At 37.4% G+C, this 27,431-nt stretch overlaps 1 protein-coding gene across 1 annotated transcript in view; it reads right to left on the bottom strand.

The window, feature by feature from the left end:
• TGM2 (transglutaminase 2) overlaps positions 1–27,431 on the bottom strand; it is a 596,777-nt gene that overhangs the window by 24,157 nt on the left and 545,189 nt on the right. The window contains exon 12 of the mRNA XM_044090196.1: positions 15,442–15,575. Coding sequence (XP_043946131.1) covers positions 15,442–15,575 — 134 coding nt within the window. The remainder of the gene's footprint in view (positions 1–15,441; positions 15,576–27,431) is intronic.

The following is a 27,431-nucleotide window of genomic DNA, read 5'->3' as shown; positions in this document are numbered from 1 at the left end:
CTGGAGCCTGTGCTGCTTCATGTCTTTAACCTTATTTCACAGCATGTCCGAGTGTACATGTGAAAATAATACAGCACCAGGAGACTAAGTGTACACGTGAAAATAATACAGCACCAGGAGACTGAGTGTATACGTGAAAACAATACAGTACCAAGAGGCTGAGTGTACATGTGAAAATAATACAGCACCAGGAGACGAAGTGTACACATGTAAATAATAAAGCACTAGGAGACTGAGTGTACACGTGAAAATAATACAGCACCAGAAGACTGAGTATACATGTGTAAATAATAAAACACCAGGAGACTGAGTGTACAGGTGAAAATAATACATCACCAGGAGATTGAGTATGCATGTGAAAATAATACAGTACCAGGAGACTGAGTGTACACGTGAAAACAATACAGCACCAGGAGACGAAGTGTACACATGTAAATAATAAAGCACTAGGAGACTGAGTGTACACGTGAAAATGATACAGCACCAGAAGACTGAGTATACATGTGTAAATAATAAAGCACCTGGAGACTGAGTGTACATGTGAAAATAATACAGCACCAGAATGAGTGTGCATGTGAAAATAATACAGCACCAGAATACTGAGTGTACATGTCAAAATAATACAGCACCAGAAGACAGAGTGTACATGTGAAAATAATACAGTACCAGGAGACTGTGTACACGTGAAAACAATACAGCACCAGAAGACTGAGTGTACAGGTGAAAATAATACAGCACCAGAAGACTGAGTGTACATGTGAAAATAATACAACACCCTCTGTATAGAGTCTGTACAGTCTCCCCATGTCTATCTGGGTTTTCTAAAAACACTAGCTTGCAATATAATTGGCTAAATTAAACTGTCTATATGTATCTTATATTTACTCTACTCTTTGTGACTGACAAATGTCCCACTTATTTGGCTAAAAATTACACAAAAATATGAATAAATAGATGACATATCCTAATAAAAAGATTTGGATTATGCAACTACGGGTCTATATTGAATTAGCAAACACTTATAAAAGTGAATGCTAATTCATTGACCCCTTTTAAGTGAAAGCTTACAATCCTGAACACCCGGAACAGTGATTTTTTGCCCTGAGTAAAAAAAACGTCCGGTTTCGGGAGTTCGCCATTTCCTCCACTGTGGCGCGATCTCGGAGTTGGTATATTTAAGTAGGGGGGTGTTCGCTGTTCCGGGTGTTTGAGATTTTAAGCTTTCACTTAAAAATGGTTGATGAATTAGCATTCGCTTTTCTAAGTGTTCGCTAATTCAATATAGACCCGCTACTGCTTTCTGATATGCAAATGCTGGGAGTCTAACTCAAAGAGCGATAGCATGCAGCTGTGCATTTAGACATGGTGGAAATTAGTCAGTAGAATGGTTACAGTATTGCCCACAAAATGATTAAAAGTTTAATACTACAGGTGGAGCAGAAAAGTATTGCTTTAGGTTCAGAATAAATTTTGACAGTGAAGGATAGTGAAGGGGCAGCATGACATGCCAACATGTTTCGGGAGTTTGTCAGTAGAGCAACAGCAGGCTTGGTGGCTGCCTTTTCAGCAAATTCCATTTTTTCTACTGTCATGCAACTTTGGAGTAGGTCTACTTAAATTTGGGGGTGGGGTGGAGGGTGTACTGTCATATGGGGATGCAAGGAGCTTGCCCCTTGCAAAAAAGGTTTACTCCAAATGCTTTTGGTGAAACATTTTTGGAGCATTTGCTGTTGGGGAATTGTTCAACATGATTCCCATGTTTCAGTAAGACAGAGGTGTCTAATAACAAGAATGTACATTAGTGCTCTAAAGGTAACTTTTTTGAACTTCCTCTTGTTTGATTGGAAGTTTATACACATACCATCTCTATGGCTTTCTAAGTATAGGTAAGTAATGTGTAGCTTTACAAGAAAATCATATTCTGAAGGAGAAAAGTATCCTGTGATGTGAATCATCATCCCTCTGTCAACTATATGTTTCTTTATCACTTACTCTCTTTCAAGCAAACTCTTTGGCTTCCATAATGGTATTACCAGAAGATTTCAGAACACCATTACATTACAGGAATGGATACGTAAATAAGGTTTACTGATGGCTAAGCGCTGAGAAATGAAATCACCAAATCTCTAGCTCTCAATTTTTTCATACAAAAATCTACAAAGAACTACTTCCTTAAAAGGAAAGAATAGCAGAGAACAAAATCACACTAAATTAATTTTACATGCCATGTACATGTGGGAGGTGTAACCTACACCTCCTGCTAATGGTGATACATTTATTCTATTCTTCTAGCACACTCTCGTGACACAACTGCTCACCAGAATAAAGCTGAGGGTCAGCTGATGTCTCCTAATAACAATATAGGGACTATGACACTAATTTGCTACAATGTTACAACCTCATTTTGCAGTTAACACACCCAACTGCATTTCAGATACCCAACACCACTAAAAAAATGCAGCAACCACAGCTTTTAAGTCCTAAGTCCCAAAATATATCAATCCATACCCCTGACATAAAGGACTCTGTTGCCTGAACTTTAGAAAGACTCTTAAAAAAAAACCTTGAAAATTAAAGCCAAATGCCAATGTTTCCCTAACAGTGATATATCCAACACTAAAAACCTGCCATCTTTCCAGTATTTTTCTCGTCATCTTGCCACAAGGACTGCCTCTTATGCTTCTGCATCACTCACCCTTCTTACCCATTCACTAACTTATATACCCCCTTCCTTTCATCTCCCCTCTTATCTGAGCGTAATCTGAACCTTTGCCTTTATTTTCTTTTCTCCTTCATTGCTGCTGTTAATCAGCCTTCCTAACTCGAGGATTATTTTATCTTCACTTACTGATAAATCTATTTGGTGTACTATGGTAATATTGTAAAATTGTACAGGTAATTTCTATCTTCAGAGTTTATTGTTTATTTTTGGTGTGTGTGTGTTTTTTATATCCAGTAGAGCTGGAAATAGGTGTTTTTGCATCAGTGTTCTACCCACTTAAATATATATATAAAAATATATGTTGTCAATATTCTGTAACAGCTGCAAAAACTGAAACATAGTAGGAACAGTAGCATCCAACCAACTTAACATTTGGAGGGGAAAGAGTCAGGAACTTGACTATATAGCAGCCCACAAAGTAAGTAAAAATGAAATATTCAGGCTAATCAGAGAGCTGATGATTTGGCTTCAAAATAAATGATGGCACTGTAGGATTGTATGAGGACTTGTCAATACTATCAAACAGGAAGTACTTGTGGGACTATTTTTAAATCTTGGCACCATAATTTATTTGGGCCTAATATATAATCTTGAACCCTTTGTTTTTTACCTCCTCAACCCTTAAATGTTTCCACAGTTATCTGTCAAACTGAAAACACTGACTACAATGGTCACAATAACTATCCATATACTAAACTACTGACATAGCCTTCCCAACGGTTTTATTTTAGTGCCACTTTATATTTAACCTTTGTGCAAATCCTGTCACAAAGTACTGCAGAGCACTATAAGTTATCCAATATGCAAATTACATACCTTTGGTCTGTTCAACTAACAAGCTTACTACAAGCGAAGACAAACTAAAATTAGGCTTCCCATAGTGAGAAAAACAGCATCAGGAATCCAAATTCATACTGAATGCCTCAGAAAATAATGCCATACTATTCTTAGCCAACTGCTGCCAAAATCACCAATACTAAAAAACTCAAAATGGTGTCAAGTAGCACAAATCAAATACCCAGACAACCTAGATCTAAAATCCTAGACAGCATACTTTTGTTAGAAAAAAAAACAATGCATATAACAGCAACAAATATAGCATTACATTAGGAATATTACATAGGATATGTTATTTCCTAACTCCTAGAACTGGAGTCAAATTTGTCTCTAGTACACATCAGAGTATTCTATGGCAGTGTCATATATACAGGGCTGACAAATTCCCTTCTTCATATAATAGAACAACCTACTCAGTTACTAAATAGTATGCAAATAAATAAGCTATGCAACAAAACAACTCAGTTAATCCTCAAAGTGTTTCTAGATACCCATCATTGGAATCTACTACAATAAAAAAAATTTCTGGGCGTCATTCAAAAATAAACTACACTACAGGATCCTCTGCAATGCCCACTGAAACTTTTACGCCCAAAGTAAACCCTTGCAGGGCCATCCAGCTCCGAGACTTGCAGTTATCCCAAGTCATGCTAGTTCAAACCAAAAGGAATAATCACCTCTATTATACACATCAAAAACATTGGTAGTTTCAACAAAGAACAAAATGCACATTTATTTGGCCAATTAAAATGTTGATGCTAATATTCTACTCCACTGTTGGTATCACTGTTACCCGTCCAGAAGATATGAACTACATAGTTCAGTTCACTCATGGTAATTGTTAGAAAAGTATAAAAGTATGTACATATGTATGTATCTAGATTTATGTCTCTACCTGGTTATCTGTAATATAGATAACTATTTTCATTGTAACTACTACTATGCAAATCAATGCCTTCAAAAGAGTGATAGCATGAAACTGAATACAGAAGTCTGAACAAATGTAATGTAATTTGTAAATTACTGCTCTGTTTGCACCTTTGTGTAGTGCATTATTTGATTCTGATTATCTTTGTAAAACTAATGTCTTTACCTACTGTTTATGTATATTACTTTGTTACTAGACTTAGTTTGTGGAGCTTTTTTCTCTATAGGCCTCCAATGAAAATGGGCCTAAAACCAGTGGGCATCCACATAATCAAAACATAAATAACTAAACAAACAAATACAGACATATTTCAGCAAGACAGAGGTGCCTAGTAATAACCAAGTGCATTGTTTAAATAGCTTTAATTAGGTCTCACCTGATTGACTGGAAGTCTACCAGCTCTGTGACTTTCTAAACATATCTGAGTAACTGTACATCACAATACTGTTGATAGGACCGTATTCTGTATTTAGGTATAACATTTCACCAACAACTCTTTTTTGCCCCAGATATGCAAAACATCACAAGAGTAGCTTTCAGTCTACTTAGGTTAGCATACAAACACTTCAACTACTCCTAACAGAATCTAGGAAAGTTATAGCATTATAAATGAACTTCTCCTTTCGGCTTTTCTTGTTAGGGGTCACCACAGTGGAACAATGGTCCACAGAACAATTGGCAGGGAAGTTTTATGGTGTCGAGTTGCCAGCCCAGCGCTCAACCTTCCACAGAAAGCGCACAAATGAACACACTCACACCTTGGGCCTGTTTAGAGTGTCCAGTCCACCTGCAGCATGTATAGCATTACAAATGATAATGTCCAAAATAAAACACTGTCTGCCTTACTTGCTCTAAACTCTGCACAGAACACGCCCTCTCTGCAAACAACTGCAAACAAGATCTGCAGATTCATAATCCTGGGTTGGCCCAGGGACCCTCACGGTATCTCTCTAAAAAAATCCAAATGGCTACCAATAACTGCTAGGGCCATTCTTCTGCTCAACTGTTTGACATTTAAACCAATTCACTGCTGATAGTGGTCACCTCTAGCACATATACTGCAAGACAGTGTGTCTATTCCCTATGCTACGCTACAGACAATGCTTTTTGTCAAGACTGTATTTCAGCAAGGCAATACGTGAAAAAGTATTTTCAAAACTTCCACCCAAGACATGGAACTTGCTACATCAAGATATCTGAAAATAACAGGAGTTAACTGCAATCAAAAATGAGCTATTTCAATTTCTTAGTAATGAACACAAATGCCAATGTTTTGATAGTGGCTAAATCAGGCCTGAAGCAACTAGCTTGCATTTGAACAGCTAAACAGTACGTTCTTTCCAAGCTGCATTGGTAAAATCATTAGATATATGTTGTGTGTAAATATTGCCTTCTATTCCTTCTTTAATCGCTAACTTTTTGTTTCTATTAACCTATTTTCTGCTGTCTTTAAACTATAAACTACCTCATAGTGTATCAGTATTTAATTATTTCTTCCCTAGGTCACACCATTGTACTGCAAATCAACGTCACACTCTTCAAATTGTACAAATATGAAAGACTGTAACTATCTGTCCAAACTTGTGAATGCCTAACTGGCCTGGGTTGTGGCTGAAAATGGTCTGTGGACTTCTCAACTACAAAGTCAGCAAAATGAATAAATAAAATTACTTAAAATTAATTAAACAAGGAAAAAAATAAATAAACAAGAACATTGTGTTCTGACGAGGACAGTTTTCTGTGACTTGAATTATCATCCCTCTCAACACCTGCGCAAGTGTGTGTGTGTGTGTGTGTGTGTGTGTGTGTGTATGCATATGTATGCATGGGTGCGTGTGTGTGCTTGTAAGCATGTGCATGTATGTGTGCGTGTCAGTGTGTGTGCGTGCGTGCGTGTGTGTGTGTGTGTGTGCACGGGCACATTTGCACGTGTGCACATGTGTGTGTGTGTGTGTGTGTGTGTGCACATGCATGTATCAATCTGATTTTCATCTCAAAGAATTGCCTTCATTCATGGCATTACTAGAAGGTTTAAATGTCAACTTGTGTAAAAGGAAGACATCACATTCACTGGAATAGACACATGAGGGAGGGTCTGCTGATACTTAAGGGCTGAAAATTAAACTACCAAAGTCTCAGGACTCAGGTTGTTATACCCAGTTTTCTGAAAATACTGCTTCCTCAAAAGGAAGCAATTCTATAGAACTTTTCGGCTGCTCCCATCAGGGGTCGCCACAGCAGATCAACTGTTTCCATTTCTTCCTGTCCTCTGCATCTTGCTCTGTCACACCAACCACCTGCATGTCCTCTCTCACCACATCCATAAACCTTATCTTAGGCCTTCCTCTTTTCCTGTTACCTGGCAGCTTCATCCTTAGCATCTTTTTCCCAATATACACTGCATCCCTCCTCAGCACATGTCCAAGCCAATGTAATCTTGCCTCTCTGGCTTTGTCTCCAAATCTTCCAACCTGAGCTGACCCTCTAATATACTTATTCCTAATCCTGTCTATCCTCATCACACCCAGTGCAAATCTTAACATCTTCAACTCTGCCACGTCAAGCTCTGACTCCTGCCTTTTTGTCAATGTCACTGTCTCCAACCCATATAACATAGCTGGTCTCATTACCCTCTTGTAGACCTTCCCTTTCACTCTTACTGGTACTCGTCTGTCACAAATCACTCCTGACACTCTTCTCCACCCACTCCATCCTGCCTGTACTCTCTTCTTCACCTCTCTTCCACACTCACCATTACTCTGAACTGTTGATCCCAAGTATTTAAACTCATCCACCTTTACCACCTCTACTCCCTGCATCCTCACCATTCCTCTATCCTCCCTCTCATTCACACACATATATTCTGTCTTAGTCCTGCTGACCAAAACACAAAATGTTAATTTTTTGTGTCCCTAACCCATGGGAAGTCACTCCCTTACATCCCTTGCTAAATAATGTCATCAGCTCATAGGCTGAGAAGAGTTCAAAGAAATAAATATTTAACAAGGTCTCATTGTAAGTCCATTTTGTGGAGCTGCTGTTTTCAGCAATTTAAAAGTGCTCTGACTGCAAGTGTACATAGTGCATCAGCAAACTTTGCAACATACAAGTACACAAACAAAAGCATTTTGCAACACTGTCACACCATAAGAGGTAACTGCACCTTTTACATATATCTAATAAATCTTTAAAGGAATAGCCACTACCAGAAGCCTTGGTGGAGTGGGACTAACAAAAAGCGTATGTCTTCATTGCTGTTTATTAACCCTACATTTACAAGCTGGTATAAGCAGAAGTAAAGACTGAGAGTAAGAAACATACACTTACAATACTGGATCTGACAGGGATGCCTCATACCATCAATGCGTTATTTGACATTTTCCCAGACCTGCTGTCCTCCAGTTTTGCTGTTACTGTTGCTTCATTAATACATTTGTTCCACTTTGTTGAGTCACTCCTTTCCTGACCCAACCTTTTACCAGATGTGGTCCCCAGGAGAAAATGCAGTTGAGGCCTATCTGATTAGGGTGCTGCAGTAGAGACAACGTATGGGGAGGGGAGTGTACACCCATTATATTGTAGACTCTGCTGCTTCAGTCATCATTTCCATTCTTACCTTCTTGACACAAGTGCAAACTGACTTAGTGCTGCTTGCAGGTCTTCACATTCCAGAATATGGGGACCAGAAGGTGATGACCCTTATCTACCTGTCATACATACTTATTGCCCCTTATATCACAAGAAACAGCACTAATATATCCTCCTCTGGAGGAAGAAAAAGCAGACTTTCTACTGCTACCCCATGCCTAGTCATCTATACTATTGACTGGTCTTGATTAACCACTGTCAGAGCAGAGGTAGATGGCATACTGCAATGGACATCTGATCAAATGCTGAACTTATGAAAATTAGACTTAGGTAATATGCACGGGCTTCATAAGAGCAAATTTATTTAACATAAACGTTGTCCAGACTGTCATCGCTGGCTCACCTTTCGTAGGGTGCAGCTAGAATAAGAAAAATCAGGGCACACAAAACATGTATTTAATTTTGTCATCTGAGATAGAGCACTAAGCCATATGGACCTTTTTCAGGCCATCCAGGTGTTACTGGTGGTAGTAGATATCTGAAAATGGTAACTTAATGCAACGGAGATGTAAGATGTGAAACTCTGCTGCCCCATCCTCATGTGTGAAGTGTGCCAATTTGAGGATGAAGCATATTGTTGGAGGTAGGTATTCTTTGTGACTTGGGAGGTGTAGGATTTTTAATTCACCATGAGGAACCCACTAGTGCTGTGCAATGTCTTCAGAAACAAAGTGCTTTAGACAAATCTTAGAATGAATAACATGCAATATTGTCATGCCCAGAGGATTATGGTAAACTGGTTATTTCTAATATTAATATGGCAAAATTTACACTGTGTAATCACTGTGTATGTTAAAATATTTACTGTTGTAGTTCATAAGCAGGGCAGCTAAATATAGAAAGATAAATTGTCTGAATCAGCCAAAAAATGTTAAACTTTAAATGTTGGGCCGACCTTTCATCCAGTCTGCTAACAATTTTCTGACACTATGCCAAAAACAGCAATCAAATCAACTATGAAATACTGGTTTCTGCTGAATTTCCTGCTGTTCTTGCAATGCCCTGCAGGTTTATACCTGACTAGCCAGAGGAAGATGTTCAGAAAGCTACCCAACCAAAGAAACGTCGGCTGATTTTTTTAGACAAGAATAAAATTAATGAGAATGTCCCATCATTGTTTAGCAAATCTATATCAGTTAAAAAATAAACACAAATGATTTATGTTGCTTAAAATTCTAACTCAAAGAAAATCCTACTCCTTCAATCCAATGGCTGTTTTCCCTCAACAATGTTGTAGTTCTTGACATGAACAGCAAAGAAATGACTATCCTTCTTTACATTTGTGCTCATTAACCTATGTTTTATTTATAAGTGGTTACTAGTGGTGGAGGTGGTCATTATGGTCAACCTACCCTGGTCAATATAGAGCATTATTCCTACCACTGGTGACATCCATGGAATCTGCATGCTGTCAGTGCAGTGTCCAGGGACACTGTGCTGTCACTGCTTGAGGTGAGAACAATCAGGTCATGGAAAAAGTTGTTTTCATGAATAAAATGGCAATCAAATGTCCTTGCTCACTGCCCCGGTATTATGTATGCCGATGTTTGCTGTTCTGAGGCTATGTGGAAAGTGATTAAACTCTTTCTCCAATGAACTCTTAACAGATAGGGAGCCTCTGACAATAAGCTGTTATGCTAGGCGATCTCTGATTTCTTTCTTTAAGATGGACAGTAGATGCTGAAACGGGGTTGGGTAGTGGTGGCTGAATGATTTTGGTAAAAGAATCCTCCACAGGCAGGGGATCTGCAGAAGAACAATAACATGTCTACGATTTTCAGCTGCTCAGTTGTTTACAAACTCAGATTTAGAACACAACAAGACTGCTTTTCTAGGGCATTGCCTATCTTCATGTCATTTGAATATGGTCACATTAGTTGCAACCAGCATAAGTAAGAAAAAACAAAAATATATTGCCTTAGGTTTGAATGCATCCTTGATATTTTGCACAGGAAATGCATATAATTTGTGGGATGCCTCATAAGTATGAATTTGGCTGTTTTCTCCTTTGCATCATTTAAAACTTCTAGAGAATTTATTACTGGCTGCCTCCTTAAAATAATACACTTTTTAATTTATTGATCTACTTTAAATAATCACATCTTGTTTGACGAGGCTTGGGACCAACTAACCAAAACAGCAACACTCCCATGGTCATAAAGCACAAAAAGTGTTTTTTTTACATGGAGACAGGCTCCACTTATGTATACAATTCCAAGAAAGTACAACAGTGCAGAAAGGGCAGTTTCCCACTCCTCCTTATTGCACTACTTTACAAAGCTTTGCAATCACCTCAGTTTAAGATTGCTTGTGTAACTGCTCAGGCAGTTTGATAATCTGAGCATTCAACTCTGAGAATACAATCCTCAGGTTCTCACTTTTCTCCGAATCTATCTTTTCAGTTATATTCTATGCTTTCATTAACTATGTATTGATAAACAGTAAGGTTACCACTATTTATTGTTATTTGTAAAACATTTGTCAAGTACTACTTACTGTTAATTACGTGACCAAATCATACATTTCAACCTCTTAGCACAAGAAGTCTGGACAAAGCCAAAAACAATGGGGGGGGGGGGGGGGCAAAAATAGGGACAGATTTTAAATATTTCTCTTATAAACTTAAAAGTTGATAGAATAAAAGGTTTTATGTTAACATACATTTTCTGAAGGATATGAAGTCTGAAACTCTAATGTCTGTCATGTAGTGGATTCAGTCCTCACTGATTTACCATTAAACTATAATTTTTATGAGGAACAGACCAAGAATATCGAGCAAAAATCTGGACATTCTGCAAAACTCTGGACAGTTGAGAGGTATGCCTGAAGTCTGAAGTTTAATGAATTCATTGAGCAGCATTACAGGGTCTGAGGTATAGTTTTCATATGTGGTTTTCTGCATAATATTTGTTATAAAAACAGGCATGTGTATATCCTCATAACGATGTATTATTTCCTGATGCATGTTTTATGCATTCATGACCAGCCCCACTGCTTCAGAACTCATAACCTCCTAAGGAAGGATCTTCCACAAATGCACAAAACTATTTCTGCAGCAAACAGTGCTGTCTTAATCTTCAGTTCTCTGTTTTCATGTTATGCTCCCTATTCATGTATCTCTTAACCTTTCTTCACCAATATGCAATATGCTTGACAGAGTGTAACAAGTGGGCAAAATGTGTGACAGTTGATCAGACTCTAGACTGAAGAAGGGCAGTGCAAAACATGGTAAAATTAAGTGCAGTAGTGCATGTTCCTTCACTTTGTTAATTCAAATGCCCTGGAACAGTTTGTCCATACCCTGACAAGAGGAACAAACATTCTAGATCTGGTCTTTACTAACATGTCAAACAGATGCACTGCTGCAACTGTCGGACCCTCATTAGTTAAATCTGACCACAAATCAGTCACCTTCGAGCTGACCCTAACACCAGAACTCACAAAGGATGAAATCAGACTAAAAAATTTCACCAAGACAAACTACACCCTCCTACGTGAAGGTATAAATGCATTCCAAGCCCCACCCCAAGCTGGAAGTGGTAACTATGCTGAAGCTTACACTAAAGCCCTGTACAATCCCTTGCATAAGTGTATAAAAACTCTGCTGTACCAGAAAGAATCAAAGCCAGAGCCCCAAGTAAAAACAAGCTGCCATGGTGGACATCCAACATCAACAAACTTTACAATAAACATAAAAAGTTGCTGTCCAGGAAAACAAAGCCTAGGCCCCAACAATGTAAAAGCATCCTCCTCAGCCTCAACAGGCAAATAAGATAATGTATCAAATCTTCCAAGGGCTCCTTTGAGAAAAACTTAGCAAGTACAGCCAAGGATAACCACAAGGACTTTTACAGCTACTTACATAATCTGAAAGGTAGGAGCCAAGCATGTGCAGAACTACTGGCCAATGGTACTACACACACTGACCCCACAGAGATGTCAAACCTGCTAGCGGATAGTTTGGTGAAAATCTCACTCCTTTATCCCCTCCTAACTTATCACAAACCTTCCTCCAATCCCCCTCCACCCTACATATCTGAAGAGCAGGTCCTCAAAGCCTTGCCCAAGGCAAAACACAGCATCTATGGGACCAAATGACATTCCAGGCTATCTTCTAAACAGGCTAAAACATGAACTAGCATCACCACTAAGTACCCTTTTCAATCACAGCCTAACCACAGACTTTGTTCCTGAGGAATGGAGAATAGCAACAGTTACGCCCCTCCACAAAGGTGTCCAAGCAACAGACCTGGGGAATTATAGACCCATAAGCCTGAACAGCCTCATCTGTTAAGGCCATGGGACGTATCATTATGGACCTTGTAAATAATGACAAAAGTGACCTCCAAACTCTGGATCCAGCCCAATTCGGCTTCGTCAAGGGCAATTCCTGCCTGTTAAATCTGGTGGATTTCTTTGAAAATGTGACCAGGGCTATTGAAAAGGGAAAATCTGTGCACACACCATACCTCATCTTGGCAAAGGCTTTCAACATGATACCACATTTAGGCATTACCGATAAACTTAGAAAACTGAATGTAAACCCCTTCATTCTAAGATGGGTTGCCAACAGGTACCAGACACATACTATCAAAGTAGGCAACTCCATATTAACCAGCAGACCTGTTAACAGCAGGGTTCCACAGGGATCATTGTGGGGCCCCCTACTGTTTGACTTCTCAGAATTTCAGGTCAAAACTAAGGGGTTGTGTCTGACCAAGTCTGCAGATGTACTAGGTGCAATCATTGAATCCCCAAATGATGTCAATACTCTCCAGGAGAGTCTCATGGAGACCAACAACTGGTGTATTAGTCATGGTCTCAAACTGAATGCAAAGAAATACATCATCATTCCCTTTGGTAAAAAGCAATGTCCCTTCATACTATCAAATCAACAACAATACCCTAATTACCCATGAAGTGGTAAGGGACCTGGCATCACAAGTTGACTTCGACCTTAACTTCGACCACCATGTGTCTGTTGCAGTATGGAAAGCTTTCTGTGTAGCACACTTGATTAGTAAAAGCATCGCCTCAAGAGGAAAAGTGGTTATAACCCCTATAAAAATGGCACTTATCCATCCCATAATTGAGTATAACACCCCATTCAGCATGTACCATACAAAGCACCTGCAGCAACTGGAGAGACCTCAGAGGTTCCTAACAAGGAAGATCAAGGGACTCCAGCACGTGCCTTACACAGACTGACTAAAGTCCCTGTCACTGTAGCCCATATCATTAGACTTCTTAGGGGAGGTTTATGCCTGGCCTATAGAGTAATCTAGGACCCAAACCTAATGAACTTGGTGCATATCCATAAATAAATCAAACGGTACTTGGGCTACCCATTCCAACAACCTAAATATGGCCTGCAACTTAAATAGGACATGCAGGAGAGACAGATTTATCTTGCAGCGACTGCTGCGTCTTTGGAACAGGCTACCAATTCTTGTGAAACGGAGCACCTCTATGACACTGTTCAAGATGAACCTGGACTAGTGGATGGGGAACCATCAATGTTTACTGGGAATAGTGCCAATGACCCTCCTGGACATGGGCAGTCATCACTAAATGCAATATTGGGTATTGACTAACATTTCTATGGTATTACATTGGGATGAAATGGTTAGGCTTAAAATGACCTCTGGGTCAGTAGCCTAGTAATCTCCTATGATCCTGTGATCCTATTTAAGTATTTATAGACTATACAGCATAACAGATTACTGTTATTTTGCCATGAATTTCTGCTGCTTAGTATGCAGTTGACTGCTAAGGTAAGTCACTGTTTACTTCAGTCCCCCTGATCTTCTCTATAGCTGCATTCTTGCTGAGATCACCACAACCAGGGCACACCCTGAATTAATACTTCACCAGGTGGCCCCCTCTTTCCAGAGCAGACAACCTATTAGCTAGAAGGATTTGCACTGCACTGTTCTGTGCCCCAAGAGAGGGGATGTTGCACAGAGGCCACAATGAAGTAGCCAGCTGGTATGTTTTGGGGGTACTTTTTATTTGCACTAACTTCCTGGATGTACTGGGTGATAAGGCACATATGTGAGTGTGAACTGGGCACTGCACTGCACTGTACCAAAGTTGCCAGTGTCTCCATGATGATGATTCCCCCAAGACCCCACCCACTTATTACCAGATAATGCTTCTCTGACTCCAGCTTTACCTCAGCAGTCAATGCCGGGGATGCCACTGGCATGTCCACCTTCCCCTCCCCTGATAGAGGTGAACAAACAGTATTTTATCATTCCACTCTCTTCCCATGACAGTTCCTCCAGCACCTGGGGTTAACTAGGTCATCTGGGTTGCAAACAGGGTTTGATTCCTCTATGCTGTGGAGCAGTCCGAGTATAGTTATTGTGAAATTCTACTTCTAGGTTTCATTGAATCATGTGGAATAATCAAATCCAAATCTCTCTTTAGCACAAAAGATGTCTGAGGGTCAAAAATAAATGGCTTACTTAAGTATGTGACATTTAAGAGTTATGCATATAGTCTTGTGAAGCTCTGTTTATTGCAGTCCCTTTCTGTTCTGAATGACTCACTGCTTTACAGAAGGATACATATAAATGTATTGTAATTGTCAATGTTTTGAGGCATACAAAGCCAGCAAGAATGAACCAACCGGAACTGTAACTCAAGTACAGATTGGTTTTGTGAACCTGCAGTGGAAAAAAAAAACACAAAGAAAGAAAAATCGTATAATTATATGTAAGAAAGTGTCCCAACATGCACAAAAGTTTGCATTTAAGACCCTTTCTGTAGTAACTCATAATACCCTTACAGGATGTATATGTACTGTGACTTTATGATGGACATGAAGTCTGAAAATCTCCTTCACTGGGCAAAACTCAGACCTGTGAAATATGCTGAAAATCTTCAGATATTACAGCTCTGTTGAAAGTCACAAAGTTGTGTGACTTGTAAATTTTAACCTGATGTTTAAAATTTAGCACTTGACAGTTAAGAGCTGTTGGGTTATGGTTTGAGTTAATAAACAACCATCATTCCTCCTGTTCTCAGAAGTGTCCTTTGCCCTCTCAGCCCTATAACAGTAATGATACTCCCCCCCCCCCCCCAGGGCCTACTGTCAGAGAATCAGCAGGATGTTTTCAGTTTCAGTCAAAACATGTGCTGTGAATAAGGCATAAAATGACCTTAGAGTAAAATGAAAAAGCCAGATACTATAATTCCAAAACAGTCTGATAGAGAATTAAGTGACGTCTGTCATGTATGCAAACAGCCTAATATTGGAAAGCAAAATGCATAAAAAAAGAGTGATATGTGCTGCACTTACTTTTCACAAACCTGTCCTTCAGTGAGGCCTGCTCCTTCAATGGTGAACGAACAGTTTGTTAATGGTACTGGTAGAGGATTCTTCAGGGTCACCTCAGCCCCCACCTTTTTGAATTGTCCAGGTTCTCCCAAGATCTATAGTAAGCAAAAAAGAATACGCTGCTGTCACAATGTTATATCCACTGCAATTCCAATATGCCATTTGTTTTCAAGTTTTCCTTTGATGACTTTTATCTCTGCAATACTTAGGAAATTTTCTCTATCAGATTGCATACATTATTTAAGCATGATCATACAGGTAGCTCTGGGATAAGATGGTGTGGGCTGTAATGTTTATTGGTTAACATTGCTGCCTCACAGAGGCTAATTCAAGTCCCAGTAAGAAAACACTGCACTGGCACGAAGTATAGAAAATTCTCTCTTTAATTCACACTATAATCACATATAACACGACATGTGGTTGAGCGCTTTCATCTAACACCGTAGATTTCATCAGAACCACTACACAATGTATCTAACTCCTTTATATATGCATATCAATTAAACAATTAACAACTCATTAAACATCATGTGATTGACGAATTGCCTTCCATCTTCTCACCGAGAAGGGACGATATACAACGGTTACAGTCTGAAATGGCCATTATGAAGGGTGAGTTAACCCGTTTAATCGAGCTTGTCACACAAACCAATTCCAGGTTTGTGAGCGGAGGAACGCAGAACCGGATGCCACATCAGAGGGAACAGGAAACCGCAAGTACAGCGGGTACGATGCCTAATGCGCAAGTAGTCAAAGGTGTAGGAAGAAGACGGGCCTCTAATGGATCTACCAATAGCTCGGGAGAAGCAAGAACAGGGCGGAATGAGACGGTTAGATCGGAGGATGACCAGTATAACATTTCTGGGGCTAGACCCAAAAGAACTGTACCAAAGCGGACTTATGCCATGACTGCGCAAAGTAAAGGAAATAAAGGTACTGTGAACAACAAACAGCCAGTGTTTTTTACAAATGACAAGCGATTTACTTTAGACAATTTTTTGGACAGTAATTTCAATTTTGAACAGAGCAACCAGCGTCATTATTCCAACAGGGGTAACGAATGCAAGGACAATGAAGATATGATGCTAAAAGACTATATATTTCAGTTTGGTAAGAAATTAAAAATGTTAAAGACCTTACAACTTGATAATGCGTATTTAAAAAGGTGTATTGATGTAAAGGTGGTCCCAATGGGGCTCAGGTTTTTTAAGAGACCCATGGGTATACAAATGGAACATGAGCAGTTAACAGAATGTTGTGAAATGTTTGATAATTTTGGTTACACTTTTATGAAGTATTTAATAGCCTGTAATGACAAAAGAATTTGTGTATTAATGACTGAAATAGAAGAGTTGGACCATATAATCACTTCCGATTTACTATTTGAAGAGAACTTATCTAGTTTTAATGCACAATTTACTTGGGTGGAAAAACAGATTAATATGCAAATGGATAGAAAGTGTAAAAAATTAAAACGGGACATAATGCAGTATGAAAAAGGTGTTGCTTATAACTTTGAGTCTAAAAAGGATAGAACAGTAAATACCGGAGAATTGTATAAAGTGAATAGAGGGTATCAAAGTAAAGGTGGGTCAGCTAAGTATAATAACATGAGGAGGGGAAAAGAAACACACCATTATTTTTTAGAGGAGGATTGGTTAAGGGACCCAGTACAGGAAAGAGAGATAGGGTTCAACAAAAGATATCCACAATACAACAGAACATGCTAATGCCAATTTTTAGGACAGCACGAAATAATGAAGAAATAATCAAACATAGTAACATTCATTATAGATGGAAAGAATTTAGCATCTATAATTACACTAGTTTGAATGTGAATAAGGATATGTTTAGTTTACTTTCTAAGGGTATGAAATATATACCGAATAACTGTGGCAACTTAGTTAATTATGTGATAGATTTTAAAAAATATTTAAGAAAGTTAAATTTAGCTGTACATTTTAGAGGGAAAGAAATGACAAGTGTGGATATTTTCAAGAAACCTAGTAAGTACACACCTCCATTAAACAATGTATTAGCTACTTATGAAAGGATGGTATTAAAGGAATTGTACAATAGTTTTAAGAACAAAAAATCCCATATTACAAATCTTACTATGAATGAAGTCAAGATCTTACAGGAACTACAAATGGATAATAAAATACGAATAATGAAGCCTGACAAGGGCGGTGGGGTTGTGCTATATTATACAGAAGATTACAATAATAAAATAATGAATATATTGTTAAATTCAGGGAATTATATAGCCACCTCACTGAATGAAGTCAATATTGCACATCATAAAATTAATTTAATCATAGAAGATTTATTAATAGACAGTAGAATAGATATGAATATGTATAACTATGTGAAAATTGAGGATCCTATTTTAGGAACCATAGTAGGTATACCCAAGATCCATAAAAACATCGAGGAACCTCCGTTTCGACCCATTATATCTGGAAGTAATTCCAAAACTTTTGAAATGGGGAAAGTAGTTGACGGATGGTTAAAAGAGATATATTCTTATATTCCTCATATAGTTAAGGATTCCTGGGATTTTCTTACTAGACTCAAAGATGAACTTATAAGTGACAATTGCCTTTTGGTAACAATCGATATAGTTGACTTATTCTCATGTATACCTCAGGATGAGGGACTTATAAGATTTGAAGAAAGTATGTGCAAATATAGTAGATTAACTTGGGATAGAATAAGTGTCATCATGGTGTTTATGGAAGTAGTTTTGAAGAACAATTATATTATGTTTCAAGGTGAATATTACAGGCAAAATAAGGGGGTTGCTATGGGGGCGGCCTGTGCCCCCATGTTTGCTAATTTGTTCTTACTGAATTGGGAAGAAGAATATATCTTGGGAACAGAATGGAACAAACATATAAAAAGTTCTCAGATTTTTGGATGACGTGTTCTTTATATGGGAAGGTAGTGAGGAACTCCTACATGAATTTACCAAGTACCTCAACAGTAGAAATGAATATTTAAGGTTTACAACAAACATGAATAGAAAAAGTATAGCATACTTGGATACTAAAATAACTATCGAGAGAAAGAAGTTTAAGTCCAACCTATATAGGAAGGACACTTTCAGTAAAGATTATCTTGAGTATAACAGTTGCCACCCCCAGTATCAGAAGAAAAGTATTATTAAAGGGCAATGCATTAGAGCGGCCAGGATGACATCTAGTTATGAGGATGTAATAGAGGAATTAAATTATATAGCCGCAATGTTTATTGACAGAGGGTACCCTGACTGGATGGTGTGTGACACAGTAAAATATGTTAAACAAGAGTGGGGTAAAAAATACAAACCCATATTGGGTAATAAGGAAGGAATAGGAATTATGAAAAAAGTGAATACTGAATATAGGAGAGCTTGTGTCATACAATATGCGCCCTCAGTAAGCAAATATAAAGACATAATAGCAAAAAACTGGAACATAATAGAAACGGATGATGACATTTATAAAATATTAGGCCCTAGACCTTCGTTTATTTATAGAAATGGACAAAATTTGAAAAGCAGGTTAAAAAATATGATAGGTGATCATCGTAAGAGAGAGGGTTGTACCACCAAGTGTGGATCTTGCAACCAGTGTCAGTTCATTATGGAGGTTAGTAGTGTGACATTGGATAACATCCAGAAAACTACAGTTAGGTTTATTAAGGGGAATTGTAGAACTAAGAATGTCATATATTTAGCCTTGTGCTCAACATGTCCATGTTACTATGTAGGGATGACATCTAGGTTTTTAAAAAATAGAATTTATGAGCACTACTATAGAATCAAGAAGCAGGATGAAAATAACGCCTTATGGAGACATTGTATGGCCAGTAAAGAGTGTAGAAAATTCAAGTTTGGAATTTTAGAACAAGTAAAGGTTAACCCCAGGGGAGGAAATTTAAAGGAGAAACTACTAGAAAAAGAAACAAGGTGGCAAATTAAATTGAATGCCTCCGAACACCCGGGGTTAAATGAGTACATTTCAATAAAAACTATTTTATGAGGGATAAAGGCAACTAGCCAAATTTTAGAAGGTAATATAATTATCCATTTAATAGTGTAAGGGTAGTATTCCCGCCTGTATATAAAATGTATATTATGAACATAGTACACTAAATAAAGTTATATAAACATGATAGGATATATATTTTTTTAAAGAATAGAAATATAGTATGTAAGGTATAGAGCATATTATGGTAATTATATTCATGAATTTAAGACAGTTTTTAAAGTATTTATTAGTATTTTTAAGTATTATAAATTTTAGAATAATATTAACATACATTGAATGGCATATATTGAGGGAATCGAGCACTGTGCACTTTAAGAATCTGATGAACAAATGGAAATGTCTAATCACATGATGTTTAATGAGTTGTTAATTGTTTAATTGATATGCATATATAAAGGAGTTAGATACATTGTGTAGTGGTTCTGATGAAATCTACGGTGTTAGATGAAAGCGCTCAACCACATGTCGTGTTATATGTGATTATAGTGTGAATTAAAGAGAGAATTTTCTATACTTCGTGCCAGTGCAGTGTTTTCTTACTGGGACTTGAATTAGCCTCTACGGGGGCTTGCATCTATTATTTGTTGGCCAGTCCAGTACTTCATATCCAGTTATTGCTGCCTCACAGTACATGGTTCTCTGGTTCATTTCCCAGCTGAGGCTTAGGCCAGCTGAGTGCTGCAATTGCCTCGAGTTTTCCTGCAACTCTTAAACAGGATAAAGTGGGCTGCGGAAAATGAATGAATGAATGAATGAGTGAATGAATGAATGAATATGAGGCAGGTGTAGTTTAGTGAACATTAGCATCCACTATGTTCATTTCCCACATTTCCAGCTACAGATTGTTAAACATTACACGATCTTTTTTTCTTATTCACATTTAACATATCTTGAAAAAGTAATTTGTTACAGCCTATGTAACATAGGGGAGACCACACTTTTTTGTCACAGTTAGTCACCACACACAATTTACATGCTGACAGTGTGACTTGCTGATGTTAGTAAAGTGTTAAGACATTTACTAAAGTTAAACTTTTGAAAGAGATAGTTGCTGATATCTTCATATGAAGAGGATGGATCACTTATACTGCAACAGTAACATAAACAAACTGCTAAGTGATGTCACCTCCAATGGCATAAAATGATGTATCCATGACTAAGACCCAGGTAAAAAGGGTTTAATTAATGGCTTATGCTTGTGTTGTAGGTCGACTGGGAAAGGATATTTGTTGTCATCCTAGGTGGAAGGGGCAGACTGGGTTGTGAGATGCCACAATCCACTTGGAGGAGGAGCTTCAAAACAAAGTGTGACCTTGGAGCATGTATTCAACTCACCAAGCCATGAATACCTCATTCTGGTGCAACTAACTCACACACCTAACTTTACTACAACATGAACAAAGAATGCAGATCACTGTGCTCTGCCTCACTCAAAAAACAGTCCCTTCCTACCACTTGTTCCAATGTCTCAAACAAGAACTCCCAAGTGATCATATCTATGTTTCCTCCCCCCTAAACAGTCTATCAAACTTTCTTTGTTCCTCTTTACCTTACATTTCAATGGCACTCATCTCCCCTCCCCCAATAGTCTGATATACCTCCCACTCAAAGGGCTTATGCTATAATACCACTTACCTCCTTCCTCCTGAAAAAAAAATGATACAGCTGTAAAACTGAGCAGCTGAAATCATCCAATAAAGGTTTCCAGTTAAAATTTTTGTCACCCACAATGATGAGCTTTTTCTTTAAACTGGAACTGAATCACTGATGGCCACAATTTCAACTGGTCCATGTGTGTCTTGGGGGTAAAATATACAGAGAGAAGTAATGGAGAGGATGTTTAGTTAAACTTTATTCTGGACCAGGATGAATTTTCTTTGTGAAGAAAATGAAAACTGTTTTTCCTGGTAGAAAAAGTGTGAAGTTGTCATAGTAGAATATGTCATCGTATCTTCCACAAACTTGCTAGCTGCTCACAGGATATTAGTCCGAATGGAGAGATGAAAAGTCAGCAAGTAAAGGAGAGTAGCAGTGCTGAAACTGAATTCATCGTCAAGTCTTAGTGAGTACCTTTGCGAGGTGGACCCTGCTTTCACAAAATCTCACCAAGGTGACACTGATATACAGACTGTATTTATCTAGCATATATCATGGACAGAAGTAGGTCAAAACTAAAAGAGATAGCTGGGTGCACAAGACCCAAGATAAAAAAGCTCAATCCTGGTAGGCGCACTGGTGCCAGGACTGAAAAAAAATGACTGTGTAGAATCCTCAAAATACAGAGACATTCCTACAATGGGGCCGGGCCAAGCCCAGGGGAAGGATGCCCTCCCTTTGTAGAAGGAAGTAGCAGTCCACAAAAATCACAAAAACTGATAAGCCAAAGAAGAGCCATAAAGACGATAGAGTGGGCTATTGAGGATAAGAAATAAATTATGTATTGTTACTATTATGCAAAAAGGCCAGAATTACCAGACACAAGATATACACAACTATTAAGAGAGAAATTAGAGGAAAGAAAAATACTTCTGCAAGAAAAACTGTCAGAAGCTTCAAATGAAAATTTGCGTTCATTAATACAACAGATTTGTGAAAAACAGTATATAGATCAAGAAACTTTGATCTGTTTGGAAAAAGAAGCATCTGAGGAAGTGCAAAAATATAAACAGCAAAATCTAGAGATATTTGAAAAATATAAAAAAGAAATATGGACATGGGAAAGAAAGAGAGATTTGATATGGTTCAATATTTATGCAAAGGAGAAAGCCAAATTAATCAGTATAAAGAAGGCAGCCCCAAAGATATTCGAAGAGAAACACAGGCAAAGGCATCCAGATATGGAAAAATTTACAATAAAAAAAATAATATCACAAAGATGGAATGTCGAAAAGAAGATTAAGTAGAAGTTAAAAAAAAATAGAAGTTGCAATTTTGGAGTGCCTGCGAAGTGAAGGATTTGGTGTAGAAGGTCTAATACAGGTTACATCACAGCACAATGGAGTGAGTCTCCAAAGTAAGGAGAAATAGGAAGATCAGGAGACATCTGAATAAGAAATATGGACAGAGGAAAGGAAAAGAGATTTAATATGGTGTAATATTTATGAAAGGAGAATGTAAAACTAACCAATACAAAAAGAGCAGCACCAAAGATATTTGAAGAGAAATACAGGCAAAGGAATCCAAACATAGAAAATTTTGCAATACAAAAAATAAGAAGACAGGAGGAAAAGTAGAAAAGGAGATTAGTAATGGAGAAGTTAAAGAAATAGAAACTGAGGTTATGGAGTACGTGCAAATTGAAGGATTCAGTGTAGAAAATCGAATGCAGAAAGCACCACAGCAGGATAGATCAATGGATATCCAAATTAAGGGGAAACCAGTGGAACAGGAAGCAATTGGCCAGGTGCCATATCAAGATATTTTGGAGCCTTCCACAGGAAATCAGTATAAACATTCACTTGAAGTTAGACAGCAAGGAAAGGAACGGGAAACTCTGATGCAGTCAATGTTTAGAGGGATAGGCCAGTGAGTTCCCATATGACAGAGCAACAGATGGCACAGGATGAAACTGAAGAGAAGGTGCCACAGGAAAATGCTATAGAACTTTCTATAGAATGTCCACAGGAAATGAAAAACAAGGTATGTGCCCTCAGTTTGGAGGAAAATGAGCTCAGAGAAGAGGTGTTTGATTTAATATACATGGATAGAGATATTACGATCAATGACAGAAATAGACAGCAGAAGGTTAATACAATCCAAAAAGTCAGAATTTTGATAAAACAGATGAATGCAGTAATTAGGACTGTCCATAGAGATCCATGTGATATAACAGACGTAAACAGGATATATTGCTGTGCTGCTAAATTAATAACTGATAAAGTTCTACCACAAGAACACAGGGTAGTGAGGGAAAAGAAGTGGAGAAATCGAATACCATCATGGAAGTATCAAATAGAGAAAACTATAAAGCAATTAAGACAAGAAGTGTCACTCTTAGAAGACTATAGAAGAGGGAATAGATCAACAAAAATATTAAGAAAGATAGATGTGATAAAAGCAATGTGTAGTATTAGAACAGACCAGGAAATATCATGCACTATAACAAACTTAAAATTTCAGCACAGGCGGAAAAAACTTGGAAGCTACACAGATAAATATAAAGGAAAAGTACAAAATAAGCAATTTAATGATGACCCAAAACATTTTTTATAGAGAATTGGGAAATAAGGTAAAAAGAACTGAATGACCACCAAAAAAAAAAAAAAAAAAAAAAAAAAAAAGAGGAAGTAGTTACATTTTGGAGAAGTATCTATGAAGATCCTGTGGAACATAACTAAGATGCTAAATGGATAAAAGAAATAAAAGAAAGAATAAGAAGATTAAAGGTACAGGATATGAAATGGGATGAAGTAACAGCCAGAGAGATTGAAACAAAGTCAAGAAAAGCCTCCAACTGGAAAACCCCAGGCCCAGATGCAGTACCTAACTTTTGGTTAAAAGTATTAACATCTTTGCATGAAGATTTAGCCATGAGTAAGAACTATTTATATGTTCACCCTGAACAGACACCAATCTGGCTAACAGGTAAAACAATGCTTTTATCTAAGGGTGAACCTGCAAGCTACCCAAAAAATTATAGACCAATAACTTACCTTCTGACGACGTATAAACTATACATGAGAATTGATGCTGACAGGGTTTATAGTCGTTTAGAAGAAAATTCAATTATGGCAATAGAACAAAAGGGCAATAAAAGAAAGTCATATGGAACAAAGGATCATTTGTTGTTAAATAGTCATACTGGAGAACTGTAAAAATGGGAAAAATCTAAGTATGGCATGCATTGACTATAAAAAAGCATTTGATAGTATACCACATTCATGGATAAAAGAGTGCTTAAAAATGTATAAGATACACCCTACACTGATCGACTACATTACGGTAACCATGAAACAGTGGCAGACCACTTTGCAAGTAAGCCATGATAAAGGACAGATTATTATCCCAGGGATAAAAATTCAAAGGGGGATGTTCCAGGGTGACTCTGTCACTGTTGCTATTTTGCCCTGCCATTAACCCATTAAGCTGTTTACTTAACAACTTAGGCAATGGCTACAATTTGGAAACAACAAAGTATAAAGACTTCTCATCTTCTTTTTGTCAATATTTAAACTGTATAGCTCATTAGATGAGGATCTGAAAGCACAGCTGCAGGTTGTCAAAACTTTTCCAGATTATACAACATTTGGTCTTGATAAATGTGGGAAAGCAGCCTTTAAAGCAAGAAAACATCAGTTTGGGACAAGAATGTGACGAAGGATCAAGAATAAAACATGAACAAATGCAAATAAAACTTAAGGAATACTTTAGAAGACTTAAATTAATTCTGAAAACAGCGTTGACATCTAGGAACAAAATCCAAGCTATAAACCAATTTGCTCTTCCTGTCCTAACTTAGAGTTTTGGAGTAACTGACTGGCCCCAAAAGGTGTTAGATTAAATAGGAAAACAAGAAGGATGCTTCATGCTCACCAAATGATTTCTAAAAATCAGTGTATACCAAGATTATATATTCCCCATTATGAAAGAGAGATGGGCCTCCTTGAAATTGATTACATGTATACATCTGCAATTGTGGGACTCCACACATCTGCTGACCTCAAAAGACCCAAATGTAGTGAAAGTTTTGAAACATGAGGAGAATAAATCTAAGGTGACTTCTCTGTTTAGTTTACCAGAAGCATATCGGTGTCAAGCAAAAATGGAAATCAAACCAGAAGTAGATAAAAATCAGGCAGCAACTTAATGTGCTAAAAAACAAAAGAAAGAATATAAGGTGAAGGACCAGATGAGAAGGCAAGAAATGTGGAAAAAGCAAAATATAGTTGCAAGTACAGAAAACTTCTGGAAGAACCTCATGTTGATCAGTAATCACAACAGGAATGGTTAAGGAGAGGAGAATTCAAACCAAGAGATGAAAGGTTAATATTGCCAGCCCAAGATAGTGGGGTATGTATATGCTGGTTTATAAAGTCCATTAAACATGTGGGGGAAACAGACAAATGTAGGTTTTGTAAAACTAAATTGGAAACAGTTGCACATCTTGTTGCTGGTTGTAACATACTAATGACAGAAGGACTGTATACTGAAAGGCATAATAATGTGGCAAGACTGTTGCACTGGGGATTGTGCAAACATTATGGTACTGAAGTGGCTGAAAAACACTGGAAACATGAGCCATAAAGCATCAGAGAAAATGATGAAGTTTATACCACATGGGATCACCCATTACCAACAGTTCAAAGGATAGATGCTAGAAAACCGGATATAGTGGTCCAAAAAAAGAAGACAAGAGTAGCATTGGTCATTGAAATTACCACACACAGTGACTACAGTGTCTTGCACACAGAGACATAAAGTTATAAAATATCAGGACTTGCAGGCAGAAATGAGAGCAATGTGAAAGAAAGATACCCAGACAGTTCCAATAGTAGTAGGAACAATGGGTCTTATAAAAAAGAATCTAAACAGTGTAAGAAACTTCTCTTTGTGCAGGATTTTCAGTCCATATATCTCTAGTTAATCACTGTATATTAATCATATCAGACAATAGTAGTAGAAGTAGCAAACTTAAACTCATCTTAAGTAAAAAAAAAAAAAAAAAAAAATATATAATTGTACAGAATTACTAAGTATTCGAAAGTAATCCAAGCAAGGCAGGCAGTCTGTTTCCAGTCGAAAATCCTTTATTAAGTACACAGACAAGCAATCCAAGTAAAACAAAAATAGAGTAATAGTTTCCTCACAAGCTTTCTAAATATATATATATATATATATATATATATATATATATATGTGTGTGTGTGTGTGTGTGTATATATATATATATATATATATATATATATATATATATACTTTTTATCATCAAGGGAGTGGTTTATTGTGCTGTAAAACAAAATGTTATTGGTACACGTTAAATTCACATCCCTTCCCCCATCAGTGTGACATTCGAGCTGGTCCTGCCCCACTTAGTAGCTGTCATAATAATATAACCCTTATGTACTTTAAATAAAATTTATAATGATGTGGTACCTCTTATTTAACCAGATTATTAAATAGATTATTAAGTCTGTGATTTTATCCAAGACAATATACTACATGGCTGGAAATGTATCAACCTTAGTCCATTTGGCAATCAAAAAATATATATAAATATATACATATACACTTTGTTGTTGTGTCTTTCGGCTTTTCCCGGTTAGGGGTCACCACAGCGGAATTCCGGTCCGCTAATGATTGGCAGTAGATTTTTACGTGCTGAGTTGCCAGCCCTGACACACAACCTTCAACGAAGGTACACCCATTCACGCATATCTCCACACAGAAGACACTCTAGCTGAGAATCGAAGAGGACAACGTCTTACTGTGAGGCGACAACGCTACCGCAGCACCACCACCACAGTCTGTATATACATATACACTTTGCAGGGTTATGAAAATAGAATTTGATTTTTACAATTGATTTTTTTAAATGCAAAGTGTATATACATATACACTTTGCATGTAAAAAATCAATTGTAAAAATCAAATTCTATTTTCATAACCTATTGTTAACAAAGATCGCTTTCATCCTTCTAGACTTCTTCCTTGCCTGATAAAAAGTATATATATATTTAGAAAGCTTGTGAAGAAACTATTACTCTATTTTTATTTTACTTATACTCTGTGTACTTAAAGGATTTTCCACTGAAAACAGACTGCCTGCCTTGCTTGGATTACTTTTGAATACTTAGTAATTCTGTACAATTATATATTTATTATTATTTATTTTTTTTTTACTTAAGACAAGTTTAAGTTCGCTACTACTACTACTACTACTACTATTGTCTGATCTGATTAATATACAGTGATTAACTA

Source organism: Protopterus annectens, chromosome 12.part0, assembly GCF_019279795.1.
Source record: "Protopterus annectens isolate FY-2018-M chromosome 12.part0, PAN1.0, whole genome shotgun sequence".
Lineage (NCBI taxonomy): Eukaryota > Metazoa > Chordata > Ceratodontiformes > Protopteridae > Protopterus > Protopterus annectens.
The sequence above is the reverse complement of the archived record's forward strand: the minus strand, read 5'-3'. Positions and strand labels throughout refer to the sequence as shown.